Below are 19,463 nucleotides of genomic sequence, written 5' to 3' on the forward strand. Positions count from 1 at the left end.
AAGCACCAGACACAACTCTGGAAGCATTTGTCAAATACAAATATCACACTGAGACCGCGACTGTTCGAGGCCGGATATTAGATCCAGCTTGTTGTGGATGATGGATTTAACTTGGCTCACAGTGACCAGACCATTGTGTCCACACATTTACGAATTTGTTTAAGTTTTCTTATTCCGAGAAAAACAACAGCACAGACAACGTCTCGTAGTTGTGCAGTAATTATCCGAGTTTATCTCCTAATGCTTGAACGACGTCAGAGGAAGCAGACTGGCCTGCTTGTTCAACAGATTGTCTCATAGCCTCGAGGCCACGTGTAGCCTCCCGTTCAACAGGCGAGTCTGTCAGTGTCAAGTGCCCATGAGACGAGACTTTGAACCTCCAACATTTGCCAAGGACTCTGCTACCAGCTGCTTCCTGGCTCCTGACAACAACATGTACTCGTGTAAATCTCAGATGGGCACGCAAAAAATAAATTCATAACAGAAGCAGCAGTTGTAGCAGGCACTGAAAATACCCTGCAGTGGATATGAGTTCATGTCAAGGCTTGACTGTAGGTGCAGATGATAACGTAACGGGTTTTCATAAGTTTTTTCTTTGTTTAAAAATCAAGAGTCTGAGAAGAGAAGGTTGTGTATGTTGTACAGACAGTAATGTGATTTAGAGGATAACTAAACTACATAACTGACTTGATTTGATCTTGGGACTCCAGTTAGCAGATTTGAGCGGGGGTCAAGTTTCACTGCCAGATGTCATCATCCAGCGAGGCCTTGCTTTCCCCAATCAAATTCACACAAGCTCACATTCCTGGTAGATAACATTTAGTTTTCTTTCCACTGTTTTCCTCATGATGACTTTCCAGAGCTGTAAAGTCCTTCCTCGGGATACTCTGAACGCTGTGCAGTGTTTTGGCATTTGAAAAGCCTTCAGACTGACGGATCTGGTCCTCAAACCGGATGACACCTGAAGCAAAGCAGCACTTTGGATTTGTTTCCCTGGCTGTTTTCGTTCTGAACACCCACTAAGTGCTGTTGTTGGTCTGAACACGGACTTTGTGTCAGTAGTAGCTGTAGGAAAAGTACAGAACAGCACAAATCGTACAGTCTGTGGCAACAAACACGCACCTTTATACAGTATAAACAGAACAACGTTTTGGCAAACAAGTGCTAGTAGTGACAAATAAGTTAACTTGACTAGCAGTTCAATATGAAATCAGTATTTAAACACACAAAAGGCTGCATCATCCCGTGTTCAATTCAAACAAACTCATCCCACAGATGATAAATGAGTCTTTTGTGTTTTTACTTTTGAGTTTAAGCACTGCAGCAGAACCCAGGGGGCATCAACTAAAACCGCTGACTAAAGCAACGACGAGATAAGACAGCAGCCTTTCTTATCATACAGTACGCCTTTCAAAAGTTTCTTATCCGCCACTGTTTCCCTCTCTCTCTCTCTCTCTCTCTCAGACTACCCATGTTCAGGGATGCTGGGGATGGTGTCAGGTCAGATCTCAGACGCTCAGATCAGCGCCTCGTCGTACGCCGACCGGGGCTGGGTGGCTGAAAACGCCCGCTTATTGACCGGGAGATCGGGCTGGACCGGGCAGCAAACCAAGCAGCCCTTCAGGAATGAGTGGCTGCAGGTGGGTTTGATAGGCAACTGTGAGGCCTTCATGGACAGGGAATAGTGGGGCCAGAGAGACCCGGGGCACTGAGAACAGACCTTCACTTGAAACCTTGTATTTTTTTAATGGTGTAATGGGATGGGACTCTATTTAACAAAAAAAAACCAACCATGTACGATACAATCATTTATCAAACCAACCTCTTTTACCTCTTTGGCAGGTGGATCTGGGCCAGGACAAGATGGTGAGCGGCGTGGTGATCCAGGGAGGGAAACACCGCGACAGGAACGTCTTTATGAAGAGGTTTAGGGTGGGCCACAGCCTGGATGGAGAGGAGTGGACCATCGTCAAGGAGGACAACACCACCAAGCCCAAGGTTGGTTCAACACACGCGTACACGATGAACATTCAACCTGCGTTTGACTGCTGTGCATGAAGAGTTTCGTATGTTATTACTGCGAATATTACGCAGAGTGGCAGAAAATTTTTCAGTGTCAAGATTTCAATTCAATTCTAAGTGATGTGCGAGTTTTGGTATCAGCTACTCATGGTGTAGATTTATTTATATGCAATTAAACTTAGTGAAATAGTTGGATATGGTTCTACTTTGTCACCCCCCTCCTGCTCAAAGCGGTGTGGTGATGCAGGCCAGCACAGATTAATGGAAAGTAAATTACACAGGAAACAGATAAAAGGTTGTTGACATGAAATAAACCTCCTCTCACTGTAATCTGTAATTCCTGGAGGCCGTCAGACAGCTGCTCGACTGGCCACAACGTCGCTACTGCATTGAAATATTTAGCACCCAAATTACAGACTGCCACCCGTACGAGTTCAGTCTGTGCTGTTTGTTTGATGCTTTTGTGTGACGCAGTCGACAGAACCTTGACATGAGGAAATATGGGGTGTGTTTGAGCAAATAACTTTATGGGTATACAGACAAAAAAGTGAAAAATAATGTTTAAAAAGTGTTACTCCTAAGTTTAACAAAATTTTCACCTGACTTGCTGATTGATTTGTTCTTTCGCTCATTCACTCAGGCCTTGCACACGACGTATCAGAGGTCCCAGATGGTCTTATTAACTTCTGCTCTGGAAGTGGAACTTAATGACATGCGTGGGTGTTAAAAGAATTTCATTTGTGTTAATGACTTCTTTATCCATTAGCTCTTTGTATAAAATCGCATTCCAAGAATGCAGCAATATGAAAAATAACAAGTCTGTAATTAAGTGAATTAATTAGATTTCCTCTCTAAAAATCTGCGGTAATCCGATAAGAGAATTGAAGAGCTGATAAAAACATTATTATGTATGTCTAAGCCGCCTTAAATTATTACAGTGGGTTCACAGCAATCGAGCATGAGGAGCGATTTCTGGGTTTTTTCACCCTGAGTGTCTGCTCTCAGGCATCACATTTTTATTATGATTATAAGGACAAGAAGCCTCACTTCAGAAACACAGCCTACACTCAAACAGAGGAAGAATTATGTGGTGATGTGAAATGAGTAGTCATGGCCACCTGCAGTACACATTCACTGACAAATGTAAGACGTTGCTGCACTCTTTTGGTTTACTGATGGGTGCAAAAGTACAAAAGACTACCACTGGAGAGATTAAAAAACACATTCGATTGCACCAGCCTCAGTCTGCAACTCTTCTCAGTGATTTGGGCGACTTTGATTCTGATCCTCGAGAGGAAATTCATGTCATTGCTTTCAAGGCGCCACTTCCTCTCCTTGGCTGGCCTCGTTGGTGCAACATCCTCCTCTATGTGTTCCAGATGGCAGGGCGGACGAATCAGAGCCCTGCTGGTTTACTGCAGACCGAGCTGTAGATGCTCCGCCGTCCCCTCACCCTGTCTCTCTGCTCGGCTTCCTGTGTCTTTTTATAAAACCTCCTCAAAAGACGAGGCAGGAAGGTTCAGTGAGGCCCTGGCTGGTGCATACGTGTCACGCTGTACATACTGTGCTTGTGCATGTCGGCCTGTTGGTTACCTCACCGAAGCACAAACACCAATCCAAGAAAAACACTGAGGATCACATTTAGACTGAGAGTGAATTTTGTGCTCAGCTTTGTACTAGGCAGGTTTGACTGAATGCATTAAAAATGAGTGGAAAGTTTAAAGGCCAAGAACGTTCCCAAAAATATATAAGTTTACTGGAAATAATTATGTACCTTTAGGAAAAAAACTATTAATATCCTTAAAAGAAAAACGCTATTCAAACCCCAATAAATATTAATGCATTATTCACTTATTATGGTCACTGTAGGTGCCCCTGGTTTCAGAAGTAAGAGTCCCATTCATTTCTCCCATAGAAGGTGTTACGTGACTCACAGCACTTCTTCAATGGCTTTGATTGGCATGAAAACTCTCCCAGATGAATCACCAAAACAGCAGTTTGAACAGCTGTGCTAGAATAAATTAAAATAAATAAACAACTGCATTAGAAAACTATGATTCTCCAGATACAAAAAGGCAAAAAACAACAACAACAAAACAGAAAAAAAAACCCTTAAAAACACATGTCCTACAGGACTGTGACCACATCAGGCATTCACTGCACGATTATTGTGGCCAAAAAAATGTAAGTACGAAAATAACAACCAGAAACGCCCAACCCAGCTAGTTAGCTTCAGTCCCGGACAGGACGGCGCACTACACATCGTGAACCTGAGAGACATCATCTTTCTTTTTATGTTAGCGTGCTACAAGCTGATGTAAATGCTAAAGCAATCTGCCGAGGTGTTAGCACGTACCGCAGCAATTCTACTCAGACAAAGACAACATTTTTCGGTGTATTGGCTTTTTGTTCCCATAAAGATTCAAATCTTCTTCCAAATTCTGCCTCCTACACACACGGTCACATCCGAGCTCCACCTGTAACGCTACACTGTAGCCTGTAATAAATCAGGCAAAAGGAAACCTCAGCAGTTCAGACAAGCAGGAGTGCTTTTGGTGTTTGGTGTCCCACCACTGGGCTCCCGGTGTGAGGGAAACCATTTTCATCTGTGCCGTTTCCTTGTCAGACATATGAAAGGATGGCCTCTGGTTCTGATTTCCTGGCTTTTGCTTTTGTTTCCTCTCTTCACTTTGTTTCAGCTTCTTATCAAACCTGAGTGATGCTTGATCAGAAGCAGACTTACGTTAGAACACCAAATGTTATTGTTTGTGTTGTTCTTCTTCGGCAGCGTAGAAGGGATTTACCGTGCAATTAGGGAGTCGGATTTGTCTGTGATTTGTCGGTTTATTTCTGATATTATGAACTGCATCAAATCAACACTCGCTATTTGCATCTAGAAGCTGAGCTGGGTCGCGCAGAGTTTGCAAACTTCAGTTCACAGCCTCTCATTACTCTCCTCTGCTCTGTCTTCTGCCTCAGATGTTCATCGGGAATCAGAACCACGACACTCCAGAGCTGAGGTCAGTGGGTCCCCTCCTGACCCGCTTCGTCAGGATCTACCCAGAGAGAGCCACCAACGAGGGCCTGGGGCTCCGACTGGAGCTGCTGGGCTGTGAACTGGACGGTGAGCGTCTGCATCGACTCGATATGAAATGGAGTTTGGGAAACCACTCTAAAACATTAGTGCAGGAGGAAAATGTTCAACATGCAAACAGCACTTTAAGAGGCATTTGCATTAATGTGATGTTGGCCTCAGCCGGCCAACCAAGCAATCAGTCAGCGAGGAACGAACTGCTTACACTTCAGGCTGCTTATCTGCACTTTAATTAGAGAGCGAGGAGAGCGAGCACACGGAGGGCTGATGCAAGTCATGGCAGACGACTATCTCTGCTGCTGCAGTGGTCATAGCTGCATGGTGTGTGTGTGTGTGTGTGTGTGTGTGAGAGAGAGAGAGAGAGAGGAGGGCTCAACCTCCCACAGTAAGTGAGGGAGGAACAGATGAAGGGAGGAGGGAGGGAGGGAGGCTCTCTGGAGTATCTGGTTGCTCTATAGGGAGAACGATAAGGATCAGCCAGAGCAGGAGAGATTGCAGAGTAGACAATGAGAGATGTGTGTGTGTGTGTGTGTGTGTGTGAGAGAGAGAGAGAGAGAGAGAGAGAGAGAGTGGAACGAAGATAAGGAGATAAACTTCAGGCGTGTGAGGAGATCTCAGGGGGTCTTTGATTAAGAAGTTTGCTTGCAAACTTTCTGTTAAGTCCACATCTGTAGTGTCTTATGGGGGCATTCGTAGTGTGTTGCACATGTGTGAACATTCACACACACATACAATGATAACTTATGGTGTATAACTTACGCCACATAGATCAGAGCCCTTTAAGAAACATCAGCAATCATTTCCAATCCTCCAAATCAAGACTTTATCTCTTCATTAACGCACATGATGATAAACTTTGATCACAAGTGCTCTTAACAGGCAAACGGCCTGATATCATACTAATGAATAAACAAAATGTACTACAGTTGATATTAAAAGCCCTGTAATGTGAGGTGCTGAATGTGAGATCACTTACCCAGCAGTTCATTTGGATTTACTGAGCAACTTCTCCAAAAGTGCTTCTTCTCTTCCTGTTTCCACAAAAACATCAAATGAAGCTTACAGAAACACGAGAGAAACTAACTGCAGATCAGTCTCAAACATTTCTGTTGCTGCTTCAACCTTCGAGTTAAATCATCCACTTACACGCATGCTGTTGTCAGAGCAAACCTCCATCCCACTCAAAACGCTGCAAACACGTTTCCTTACAAAGTTTAATTACATGCACACCATCTGTGATTTCTTACATAGCCTACATATGCTAATGCAGGTTCAGTTTGCCTCATTTCCATAAAAACACATCATCACACATCGGCTGCATGGTCGACTTTAACAAGATACAAGAGATTGTGTCATTATTACTTTGGTCCTCGGTGGGAAACCGAAGCGTTGGCTCTTGAATCTTTAGAAAAGTCGAGACACTTCGAGTGTCTGGTATGCAGCCTAATATCTCAAAGCCAAAGCCCTTATTAAGCTTCAGATGCTGTTGCAGTGAGTAGTTTAATGGCTCAGTTTAACTTTTTGTGTAGGTGTCGTGTAGCTGAGCAAACAGCAAGTGTCTGGATTCTGAAACTGTCTTTTATCCATCTCCCCTCTCAGACATTACAACCCCTGCCCCTTCCACCACGCCCATCGCTTCCACGTTTCCCATGACCACGTTTGGAGCCACCACCACAGCGCCGACCACCGTGCCCGGCACGACCCCGGCTACGGACTGTGAGGACGGACAGCAGGAATGTGGTGGCGAGACCGAGGCCCCTGACGACTACGACATAGTGACAGGTAAACCTCCACAACTCAGTTCCTCCTCCAAGTTTGTATTTATGCTTTCGTTTAGGTAACGTTCCTGAAAACTAAGTGACAATGTGCTTTGTGAAAAATGCGAAAAAAAAACCTTTAATAAAAGAACAAATTCTGCATTAGAATAATTTTTGTAATTCTGCTTGTAGAGTAGAAACACTCTCACTCTTTTATCCTATGGGCCTCGTCTCTGTCATGTCTACTGCGATGGTAGTTTCCTTTTGACTTGACGGAAGGGCAGCTCGCTGGACTAAGACCATGAATTTTTATTTTTTCCCTCTCCAGTTGACTGAATTGTGTACTTGTTTTGCTTGACTTCTAAAAAATATCTCCTGAATTGCAAAGCTTGGTGTTGATTTCTTGTAAACCGAGATGAGTTCAGTTTGTGCTGGCATCTGTGTGGGCGGCAACAAACCACCTGACCTTTGACCCCTCTCTGACTGTCCCATCTGTCTCTAGCAGGAGGCACCACAGGGGTCGACCCCATCATGGACTTCATACCAGGTGAGGATGTCCGCCGCAATCTGCTTCCATGTTTACTCTTCTTGTCGTTCTTTTATCGCGCTCCGTCTCTTCTGATCTGCTCGCTCTTTGTTTTGCTTTTTCATTTTTCTTCTGTCTTTATCTTTTCTCATCTCTGTTCTTTCTCTACCCACCATCCTGTCTTAGTCACTTTCTTCTATTCTCTAAACTATGCAGCAACTTTAAAGTTGGGTTGAACCGTTTTGCAAGGCAGAATGTACAAATAAATGTGCCAGTTCAAGGTTGTCAGATCAGTGCATTAATTCAGCCGGCGGTCCCATCATTCAGTGTCACCAACAGTACTGACTGCAGTCACAAAGAACAATGAAACCGACTTCCATGGGAGTAAATGGCTTTTTCATCGGCCCAGTTCACAAATGAGACTTGAGCACAATACAGCTCAGCCCTGACGCAACTGGACTGCAGAGAGAAACGTTGATGGATTTGCTCTGAAATGCATCTGCATTGCACTGCACTGTTTGTGGTAATGTGTTTTTTTCATTGGCCGTGGCAGTAAGTGCAATGAAATAAATAAATTACAAGTGGAAGACAGAAAAGAGAGAATTAGACAACAGAGATGACAATATGTTGAGATGGGAGACGGACTGACAACAAACAAGGTGAGGATTAGGAGAGGGGAGGAAAAATGTGATTGTGGAAAGATGTGAAGAGAAGGAAACAAAAAACCAAATCTCTCGTTCTTGCAGTTAAAGTCATAAACTGTAAAAAGACAAATTATTATTTTATTTACCCGTTGTACTACTCTGCAATGGCCTGAACAATGCGGCAGCAAAATTCGTCTCTATTGTTTTACGATTCAGACTGAACAACCAAGTTTATTTACCTGTTGTCCCTTAAAACAAAGCAGCGTCTTCCTGCAAGTCCGTTTCACGTATGGCCTTCGTTATGATCAGTTAAACTAAGGATTGTTTTTCTTCTCCAGGTTGCTTATTTTTAAGGAAAATTAACATAATAATAATCTTAACTTATACAGCACTTTTCATAGAGAGAGAGCTACAAAGTGCTTCACACCCATGTTTCTGCCTTCACATTTGGTATTTGAAAACGAGGATCCAAGATGGTTCTGTAAAGTAGGGCTGGACTGATTTAGCTGAGGAGAAGCCAAAGGACATCCAGCCTTTGCACAGGATAACATATGATTAAAACTGACCTATTCTCTGATTTTTAATTGGACATAGATCTGTGTGTCATCAGCATAACAGTGGCCCTGCATTTCGTGTTCATGTCCCAGTGGTAGCGTGTAGGTACTGAACAACAAAGGGCCAATAATGGAGCCTTGGGGGACACCACAGGTCACAGGGGCCACTCAGGAGGATGCATTGTCCACGGCTATTGAGAAAGTCCCGTCTGATGAATATGATTTAACCCACTGGAGATCAGTGTTCCTGATGCTAACCCATTTTTCAACAATGTCCTGTAGGATAGCCTGATCCAAAGTGTCAAAAGAAGCTCAAATCCAGAAGAATTCTAATCAACTTTAGGGATTTGTTACTTTGATGAGGGCAGTTTCAGTGCTATGAAGTGGGATGAAAAGCAACAAAACTGAAGTAATTTATGTAGCAGAAACAGAATTTTGTATTTTGTATCACTTTAATCATCTTGTAACCATCCAGATTTATCTTCAACACTGGGAGTGGACAGCACTACATTATAGTGCAGAAAGAGTAAATTGAAACTGACTCGGGGCATTTGAGGTTACAACCTTATGAATTCTTTATGTAACTGACACTGCACTTTATAGGAATGGGTACAGCAGCTACAGGAAAACTGGTTGGAGAGGAAATACATTCCCAAAAGGCGTGCATAGAAAATTTTGGATCAGTTGCAGGTCTTCTTCTATTAAGAGACATAGAGGACATGTGTGGACTGCATTCACTCCACATTTATAGCCTCGCTTTACTTCCTGCATGAACACCACAGCACCGTGTCACAGTTTATCATCTCTTGTGAATCAGCCAAATTCAATTCATTTGTAAGAGAAGAAGGAGAGGAATGAATAGGCAGAAAGGTAGAAGAAACGAACCCAGCAGTGACCGAGAGACAAAGACAGATAGAGAGAGGAAGAGCGAGCAAGAGGGGGGGATGCACAGAGACAGAAAGAAGGAGCGTGAGATGGATAAAGAGGTAGGGAGGTTTGGGGGTGAAGGTAAAAGAGAGGAATGGAGCGAGGTAGCCGGAGAGAGAGACAGAGCGAGAGAATAAAGGCCTCTTGGGTCTCAATTAGCCGAGTCGAAGCATCGCGTGAAGGCAGCTTGGGGTTGGAGGAGGGTTACCAGCTCCACGGTCATCCCTGCATCCTATTAGCCTCTCAGAAACAACATGCTCAGTGTTTCACGGAGGCCTGCATTCACTTGAACGCTGTGGTGAACCGCTGCCGCCAGTCGACTGCAGGCACAGGCAGAGAGGAGGGAAGGAGATGTCGTATTTTTCTTTTTCATGGGGCCCACATCTGCATGTTAGTGGCACCACGCCTCTCTCTCTCTTTCTCTCTGTGGAAGGTCCCTCCATTCCTCTGCATCTCCGTCTCTTCTCCATGTCCTGATACCAAACACATGTACGTGTTGGTGCTGTTTTCTATCAGCGGTGACGTCCTTGTTCCTTTGTTCCACTGAGGCTGTGGAGGAAAGTGCCCTGCAGCTCTTTACCACGTATGCAACTCTCACCCAATCCCATCTGTACAAGCCTTTCGTTTGCTCTGACATGTTTTCCACAAGCTACACAATTTATATTGTTGTGTACAATTCAGCAGGAGCAGCTTTCTAATACTGACTTGACAACACATGCAGTTTCTTTATCGGGCTGCCCCCTCTCCCTGTCTCAACACGAGTCAATTTAGTGGATGAACTCTGAGCATGATTGTAGATTTTAGCCTGTAAAGCAGAAAACTGGTTTGCACAGAGCAGCTTTTGAGAACTCGAAGAGTCCAGCAGCTAATACTTTTAGGAACATTTGATTGGCTTTCTGGAGAGGATTATAAGAACAGGCAAGGGCTGAGTTCAGGGTTCTGCACACTTTCTCACCTTCACATTGTCGCTTCATTAGGTGGGCATGATGGTCGGATTATTTTTGTTTTGGAAACTTAACAAACCTCATCGGAGGAAGCTCGTCTCATTCCTCTAGCAGACAGAGGGTTTCAGAGGCAGCTAAACAATAAATCAAACACTTCAGTTCAAGCACACGGAGACATTTACTGTCAGTGAATGTGTGAATCAGCTTAAAGGAAAAACTTGCCATTTTTTGCTCAAAAGTTGATGATTGTTCATTAGCCCTTTGTTTGCTTCATCGTGGCCAGTGGGCTATTGGGTTCTTGTGTCTGCTTTGTCAAAGCTAAAGAAGATTATTACGTCCAAACTCACTTCCGGCTGCTCTTTTCTCTTTCTTGCAGCGTACGTGTGGTTCGCCTGCAACTTTGACTTCTCGTCGTACTGCGGCTGGACCAAAGAGACCGGGACGGGGGCTGAGTGGCTCATCCAGGCCAACGGGGCTCCTGCCATCCACAGAGGACCGACGCTCGACCACACAGGTAGGAGACGTTTGTTCACCTTCGTGTTCAAGGGTTGGGTTTTTTGTTGGGCTCTTTTTACAAGCAGCACTCGCCAGATGCTTTGGGAGAGCACTCTGTGGCTCTTCGTGTTACTGTGCAGCTGTTGAAAGTCTGTCTGAACCTCTTTTGCCAGAGGATAAGAGTATTTTTAACCGCTGTACTCTTTAAATAACACGTTACACTCACGCTGTGCTGTGGGGAATTCACTACAGTGCCTCCTTTTTTAAAAAAGATGCCTAAGATGTAATAAAAAAACTCCCGCTGGACTCACAACCTTATTCCTACTCTGAAGGACAAAGACTTGGTGGGCATGGAAAACTATCACAAAGGTGTGGCGTTACACTCAGTTGGCCACACAACAGACGGAGGTAGATTATTCCATGGAGGATCCACATCTGTGGGAACTTTGCCAGAAATTAAACAGAAATACAATCTTCAAATCATGAATAACAAGTCCAGTTCTAAAAAAACTACCTGAATGACACTTTACACACTGTTTAAAGCCATGACAATGAACCACAAACAGAACTTAATTCATGACTGTCTCATGAATATGCTGTACAGCAAGTACTGAATAGACCAGAGCAGAACTTGCAGATGCTTAGAACATTTTCAAAATGAATGCACGGCCTTGAAGAGCTTGACTTTTTAAAGAATACAGCACCTCACATTTATCAGTGCACCTCAGCTCTCCTGCCTTGTGTGACGGATGTTTTTTTGTCGAGACGGCAGCAGCTCTCAAATGAATGGTTTCACCTTGATTTCTTGACTTAACCAGATCACATGTAAAAAATGAGCCCATTGTGGTGTCAGGTCTGATCTTCTCCTGAAGCACGCTGACACCGAGTGCTTTGTTTCCATCGCCTGTAAAGTCCTTGAGTTTGATGTCTTTGGTCGTGTGCAAAGCTCCATTTGGACTAGACGTATACACTGACTTCATTAACTGTTCACTTAAAGAAAAGCCAGTGAACCACTTGCAGCAGACAAGTCATGTATATTTGGATTAAGCAATCAACTGAATGCCATAAAGTGAACGCATGATGAACCTTTTGAGCTTTCATATCGGTCACATTAATGCTTATGTTCATTCAAAATGTACACAAAACAGCATTTCTGACTGTATTTTTACATTATGTAATGATATTTAAAAGACAACAGATTTGCAGTAACCACAGGTGCCTTTCACACCCTTCTTAACTTGTCTTTTGCTGCCCCCTGCAGGTGGACCGGGGAACTTCATCTACATGCAGCTGAGCGAAACAGATACACCAAGCAAAACAGCTGAAGACGATGATGAGGAGGAGAAGGTGGCCAGGTTGGCCAGCCTGCCCATCACTGCGACGGACGCCGACCTGTGCATGTCCTTCTGGTACCACATGTTCGGTGAACACGTGGGGGCGCTGCACATCAAGCAGAGGAAGGAGGCGGAGGGCGGGCAGATCCTGTGGACGGTCAGCGGTCACCAGGGCAGGCGGTGGAGGGAGGGACGAGTTTTACTGCCACACTCGACAGTCTCATATCAGGTAACACAGAGTCCTGGATATGTTCAACACTTCAACACGTAACTGCAGCAGAAGAGTTTTCAGGGGTTTTTTTTTTTCCTGAAAGTCCATTTTTGGATGATTCCTCCTCCATTTGGACAGCCTCATGTTAATGTGCCATCATCTAACCTGAGAGTAAAATCAGGAAAATTGTAATGAAAATATAAGAAAAAACACTCAATCAAATAAAGTTTTAGCTGAACACCAACAGTTCAAAGTGCAAAACCAGAAACTAAATTTTTCCCTGTGACACACTTTGTTGGGTGCTCCCTGCAGCCTTCTTGAACCTGGACAGATTTAGCTTTTATAGAGAAAAGACGGAGAAAAAAAGATCTGACGTCAGCAAACCTCAACACGTTGCATATCGCACCTTTAAAGACACGCTTTGTGTGGTTTGACGTGTGGTTTTAGTTCCTGTTCAAACGAGCACACGTGGCCGACCGTGTTGTTGTTGTTGTTGTTGTTTGCAGGTGATTGTGGAGGGCGTCGCAGACAGACGCAGCGCCGGTCACATCGCTGTGGACAACATCCACATCATGGATGGACTCCATGCCGAGGACTGCAAGGGTGTGTACTGTACTGTCACAGCTCAGTGCTGTGCCACAGTTATACTCACTAGTCCTGTGCTGAATACACTCGCTGCGTTTTAATCTAATGGAGCCTGTGTTTTGGTTTGGGGTTTTTTTGTGTCCCCTCCAGATCCAGACGCTCCTACGTCTCCACCAACTGAGATCTTTATCCTACGTAAGTGCATCAGTCCAGATTTGTCATAACAGTTAGGGGGACACGTTCTACAATGAAACAGTTTAAATCTCATGCAAAGATTTGTACACAACGAATGTGTTTTGGCATCGTGAAGGACCACATCAGTCGGTTTCCATATTTTAATTATATTTCTTAATTAACTGCATATACTTAACATTCACCTGAACAATCTTCCAAAGTGTAGGATAGATTTTACTGAGATTTCCTGTCGTCCAGGCAGCCTGTCATTTCTGCTTATTTCCATATGTTTCAGTGCTCATTTTAGCTTGCATACACTTGACATTTTCTTTAGCTGTCCAGTGTGTTAGTTGACCTTGTTTATTTTTTTGGCTCTTTGGTGGTGCGTTCACAGAAGATCTGACATCTGCTTCCACAATCAATCAAGCTGTGAAGACAAACGATAAAAGAACAAAGCAGTTGTAAAAGGAAAAAATGTGTTCATATCTGGAAAATGCGCTGTATGATCCAGAACATGCAAAAACCACCTGTAATCACAACTCATTTGGACGTCCATCATTTTGTGTCCCTCTCTCTTGCAGCGATGGACTCTCTCTCACAGGACAACAGCGAGCTCGGCGGTCCCGGCAACATGCTGAAGACCCTGGACCCCATCCTCATCACCATCATCGCCATGTCCGCGCTGGGCGTCTTACTGGGCGCCATCTGCGGCGTCGTCCTGTACTGCGCCTGCTCTCAGGGCAGCATGACGGACAGGAACTTATCTGCCCTGGAAAACTATAACTTTGAGCTGGTGGACGGAGTGAAGCTAAAGAAGGACAAGATGAACGGACAGACTAACTACTCAGAGGCGTGAGGGAAACAGAGAGGCGGAGCTGCGATTGCTCCTCACGGACACATGATGCAGCCAATCAAGAGGGAGGAACACAGGGCTGAAGCCACCAATGGGACGGCAGGGTGGGCTGGAAGTGAGCCAATGTAATTTTTTTTTTCTCAGGAGCGGCAGTTGAAGGGACTGACCTGTAGGGGGCACTGTGTATAAAGAATCTGTACAGCAAAAAAAAAAAAAGAAAGAAAGAAAAAAGAAAATTAAGGATTCTATTTGTTTTTTTGGTGTGCTTTGTTGATTTCATGTTATCACATGCTGGTGTTGAGACCAATTCAGATGAAAGTATCATTTGTGTACTTTTATGGAAAGACAAGATTAGATTTTTTTTGTTTGTTTGTTTGTTTTTCCTGTCTGTTTTTCAGATGTTTTTCACAGGAAGAGCAGAGTGTGTGTGTGTGTGTGTGTGTGTGTGAAAACTGCTATTCTGATATTTGGCTCTTTAGCTGGCCATATGTCCCTGTTTGTGTGTGTGTGTGTGTGTGTGTGTGAGAAAACGTGTGTGTGTGTCACACTCATATACATCTACATTTGAGGTGTGTATGTGTCTCGCTGTAGGTGTGATTGTGTATATATGAAGTGCAGCCATCTTTCTTTGTGTGTGTGTGTGTGTGCATGTGCGTGTGTGTGTGTGAAGGCGGGTACCATCGTGACCTGTGTCTGGTTCCAACAGTGCCTTTTGTTTTCCTCCAACTTTTCTGTTGCCTTGTTTTCTGCTGGTTGTTTTCCCATCGGCTGGCGTTTCCGTCCAGGGTTCCTACACGTGTGGAAAAGTGCTGAAAATTAGCATTAGCAATTTGCACTTTTCCAGACTGAGATTATAAAGCTACATATTTTTTAGAGTTGTAGTGTGCTGTCTAATATCTCATGCGTTGGTGTAGATCTGAAGATCTTCTTGCCTTGGTGACACAGATTGAAATGTTTAGGTCAAAGTTAAGCAGTGAACGTTTAGGTTTTGGAAAGCTTTGGAAAAACTCTGGAATTTCATAATGGAAAATGTGTAGGAGCCCTGAATGCCTCATTTTCATGGCACATGACACATCCAACATATTGTACATAGGTTTTAATATATTTGAGCGCCCTTTTCTATAGAAAAGACACCAGTGCCGCAGTATCCTTTCTATGTTGGAATCACACTCGCCCCAAAATTCAGAAAATGTACAGAAAATATTAGTTTTAACAGACTGAGGCAACTAATCTGTGGTTTGTGTTTCTTTTACAAACGCGATCTGCTTGCCGTTTTGTTTGGTTTCTGATTGTACTCTGGGAACGGGAACAGCAATGTAAAACATGACTTTGTGTTAATGGAGAAATGCCTCATGGGAAATGGTGTTCTTGTACAGGGTAAAACACGCAACCTCAGCACCACAGAGACGATGACGGCACGTCATGAATGGATCATCGGAGCCGAAATATTTTGTAATACTGCAAACTTTTCTCACTGGCACACAAAATGACTGTGAAACCTTTAACCAGAAGTGTGTCCAGCATCCGAAGGACTTCAAGTGTCTCTCTTCGGGTCCATCGGCGTCTTTTATTGTCCTCCGCAGAATGAGGACGCTCTGAAGGCTGACTGACCTGACTGCAGAAACGAGAACTGATCTTTGCTATGACAATGCTGTACTCTCTGTCCTGTGTTGACTATCAGAGGAGAAATCTTTGAAGGTTCTTTACTGAAGCAAAAACGATGTTCAACAGCAACAACAACCCAGGAGGTGATGAACTGCAGCCGAACAGACTGTCCAGTTCCTACCTCGCTTTTCCACTTCCTTTGAGCTAAAGCGGCCTGGCGATGGCACACGCAATTAATTCACATTTTCATATCAAGGATGAGTTTACCAGTTAATCAGAGCAGAGACCCCACAGAAGTGTCTGGTAGAAACATGAGGCTCATTAATGTTTAAAAAATCTGAAAATTGGGTTTTCTAAAAGGTCATCTGCAGTGAAAGAAAAAAAATGTTTTATTTGCTCTTCAGCAGCGCAATTTGCATTTTCATCCCCATTTTACTTACCTTTAATCTCTATTTGCAGGATCATTTTCCTGTTGCACTGCACTGTGGAATCCAACTAATTTTTAATGTAGCATTAAGTGGCATCTCGTCAGCTCAAAATGTGAAGTGAGGCTGTTTGTCAGTAGTCCGCATGGCATCGGTTATTTCCTTTAAGACGAGCTGATTTTGTCGTAAAGGAAATCCGCCTCCTCAGTCGGTTCTGAGAGAACATTTCCAATCAAGTTAAGGTGCTCACTGTTAGCTCTCGAAAATCACGCTCATTCGGACGTCTTTGTTTTTCCTCAGCAAAATATCCAGCACACACAGCAAAAGAAGCAGAGAGACGTCCATAAAGCTCGGTCCCCTTTAAACAAGAAAGGATGCTGCAGCACTAGATGTAAAAACAAATGTTGCACTGATATATTTAAAAAAAGTCTGTGTTTATGATGTTGATTTATGAAAAGAGAGAAAGAAGGAGGGAGAGGAAAGTGTTATTGTTACTTCTTTTTAACATGGTTTCAGATGTTATAATTCTGTGAAGTACAATTTACAGAGATTTTCATTCTCGAAAAAGCTTCTGTGCGTCTCTTTGAAACGTAACGATTTTATTTACTTGGTATAATATCACCTTGTGTTTTTGCCACTGATGTACGTGCCATTGTTTTGGTTTTTTCTTTGTATGAAGAGAAAAATTGTTTTATTTTCAGTACTGCTTCTGTAATTTTTGCCGTCTCAGATCCAGAAAAAAGAAAAAACACAAGAGAGGAACCAAGAAAGTTAAAAAAAAAAAAAAAAGGTAAAGCAGTGAGGCCTTAAGTGACTAAAAGTATTGTTTGTACTTTGACTTTCTGGTCAGCATCCAGGCTCATCCGTCTCTGTTGTCTCAGACTCTGATCATTGACTATTACATTCCAAAGAATTGGATCAAATAAATGTTTTAAGTAAAAGCTGCTTTGTGTCTTTCCTGCCTCAGAGAGATGATGTGTTTTAAAGGGTCGGATTACAAACCTCTACTGGCGTCGAGTATTGCAGACAGTTTTGGTTTAATTTAGCCAGATTTTGTGAGTGTTGTTTCTGTCGATAAGTGAGTGTTGCTGTTAAAAGTTTAATTTTTCTGGGGACAAGTGTCTCAAACATGAAAGCATCTGCACAGTTTGGGTGACTAAATTCCTCGAGGATATTCGCTCCACTCTCACATCAGTCTGTCCTGACTTTGGTCGGAGCCAAGTGAGTGGAAAGTGGTATCAATCATCTCAGGTAACCTGCAGCAAGAACACCAATATTTTACTCTGATAAGGTGGACTGGCCTTCACATAATGTGTGTCGTAATTATTGTACTCATACATGCCGTATCACACTTTGACCACGGGGCGGCAGTATTGTGTCTTTACAGCCTTACATACACCGATCAGCCTCAACATTAAAACTGCCTGCTTGTTATTCTGTAGGTCCTACTTGCTGCCAAAGCTGCTCTGACCAGTCAGGGGAAGAGACGCGGGACCTCCAGGGGGATTTTGTGGTCATCCACATCAGAGCTTTGGATCCTTTGGGTCCTGTGCACTGTGGGTGGGGCCATCAGGCGTGAGACCACACCTGGTGGGCGGGTGGTTTCAGCTTGTGCTGGTACATTCCACAGATTCTTGATCAGGTTGGGATCTGGAGACTCTGCAGGCCATGGTTGTGATCCTTGAGATGTTCCTGAGTTGTTGAAATGTGATGGGGTACAGTGTCCACCTGTCCACCTGGGGGGGGCAACCGTTTCCATGGGGGTGGCGTGTTTGGTCTGCAGCATTCAGGCGGGTGGTGTGTGTTAAAGAACACCGCCCTGATGATTCCCTGCAGAACGCCGCGTTGTAAACAGATGATTAATGTTAATCACTTCACCTGTCAGTGGTGTTAAAGTTATGGCTGATTTGGCTGAAGACGCAAACCAAAGCATTCCGTCTCCGGTAAAACCGACTACAGTATTCAGCTCAGCTCGGCTCAGTCTGCTCTTGTGAACTTCATTTATGTGGGTTTTGGTTTGTTGGGGTTTCCTGCCCAAATTGGTGTAATGATACCACTTTCTCACGCCATGCTGGTTTCAGTGCCTTCTGGTTGTGCTCTTTTGCTGCCTCGTTTTGCTGTTGCAAGGAGTTGCAGTGCAGTCACCCTTCAAGCAGCAGTGACTTGTTGCCCACTTTTAAGACAAGCATTTTTCCCAGCAGCACCTGAGTTTAGAAGAGCTGCTGTAACTTGTGCTGTTGATCATTCAGAACATAAGAAATGTGCCAACACAGTTACAGGCCTGAAGTTAAAACAAGCAGGTGACAGCTTGTGAGACAGATGTGGACCCAGAAGCAGTGAAACCACCATAATGTGTGTACGTACTCATCACTTATTCAACAGAGTCATATTCAGTATATTCAAACACCAAGACTTTGTGTATTGTAGCATCATATGGCTGCACTGTTCCATCAGTTGAAAATATAGGTTTTGTGCATCATTTTAAACACATTTTATCAAAACTCTGCCCAATTTATTTGGTATCTTCAAATTTTGGGATCTCTGCTGGAAACGTTTGGCTACACAGCATGAGTGTGCACTGGCAGGAAACCTAATTTGGTATCACAGGCTGCTTTCTCAGGAAGTGAAAGTGATGTGTAACTTCCAGGAGCACCACAGGTGAGCATGTGCTTGTTCACCTAGAATAACACTGTAAACTCTGGAGTTTTTATAAGCAAAATATACTCAAAATATGTGAGATAAATATTTATGGAGTTTTTATAAGCAAAATATGTGAACTGTGTGACAGAATCAAGTCTGCTATTGCGATCTTATTACAACACGTAAGAGACATTTTAATGCTGCAGCTGTTTGAGGTGAAACTAATTTTAACCACTTACATGGTTAAAATGGTTTGGGTACTTTAATATACAAAGTACAATCAAACTAGTACTTCTTTTTTCAAACGTTGCTTAGTTACTTCCAGTAAAGTATATGTTAATCCTTCTGAACTACAGTTAAGTACTTTTATAAAGTTATGTGTCAAAGAACAAAAAGCTTCTTTCATCAGTGTTGTTTTTAGTTGAGTAGATGGTTAAGATGTATTGTAAAATATACATTTGGAAAATAACTAATCGCAATACAGGCTATACAAGAAAAAGTAAGGAAACGGTTATTTTTTTGGCTTGTTCACGTGTGTGAATTGTGACGGTTCACACATCGGAGGTGACGACGCGTTCACCCCTCCCAGGTGTGTTTGTTCCTTTGGCCTCTACGTGCCGCAGCGCTTCCTGTGTAGGCGGGGTTTAAATAAGAACAGATTTGTTGAACCGGG

At 43.5% G+C, this 19,463-nt stretch overlaps 1 protein-coding gene across 3 annotated transcripts in view; it reads left to right on the forward strand.

Annotated features, from left to right (window-relative positions):
* The window catches only part of LOC124069980 (neuropilin-1a-like), a 138,832-nt gene extending 121,741 nt beyond the window's left edge, over positions 1-17,091 (forward strand). For 2 of the 3 annotated variants that reach the window (XM_046409553.1, XM_046409551.1), the window contains 10 exons: positions 1,465-1,640; positions 1,843-1,998; positions 5,002-5,146; positions 6,716-6,898; positions 7,376-7,420; positions 10,845-10,982; positions 12,225-12,526; positions 13,015-13,111; positions 13,244-13,288; positions 13,849-17,091. In XM_046409553.1, the coding sequence (XP_046265509.1) occupies positions 1,465-1,640; positions 1,843-1,998; positions 5,002-5,146; positions 6,716-6,898; positions 7,376-7,420; positions 10,845-10,982; positions 12,225-12,526; positions 13,015-13,111; positions 13,244-13,288; positions 13,849-14,123 (1,562 nt within the window). In that variant the 3' untranslated portion in view covers positions 14,124-17,091. The remainder of the gene's footprint in view (positions 1-1,464; positions 1,641-1,842; positions 1,999-5,001; positions 5,147-6,715; positions 6,899-7,375; positions 7,421-10,844; positions 10,983-12,224; positions 12,527-13,014; positions 13,112-13,243; positions 13,289-13,848) is intronic. The other variant, XM_046409552.1, reaches the window with a different exon arrangement.
* The last annotated feature ends 2,372 nt before the right edge of the window (positions 17,092-19,463 follow it).

The sequence above is a fragment of the Scatophagus argus genome, chromosome 13 (genome assembly GCF_020382885.2).
Source record: "Scatophagus argus isolate fScaArg1 chromosome 13, fScaArg1.pri, whole genome shotgun sequence".
Lineage (NCBI taxonomy): Eukaryota > Metazoa > Chordata > Actinopteri > Scatophagidae > Scatophagus > Scatophagus argus.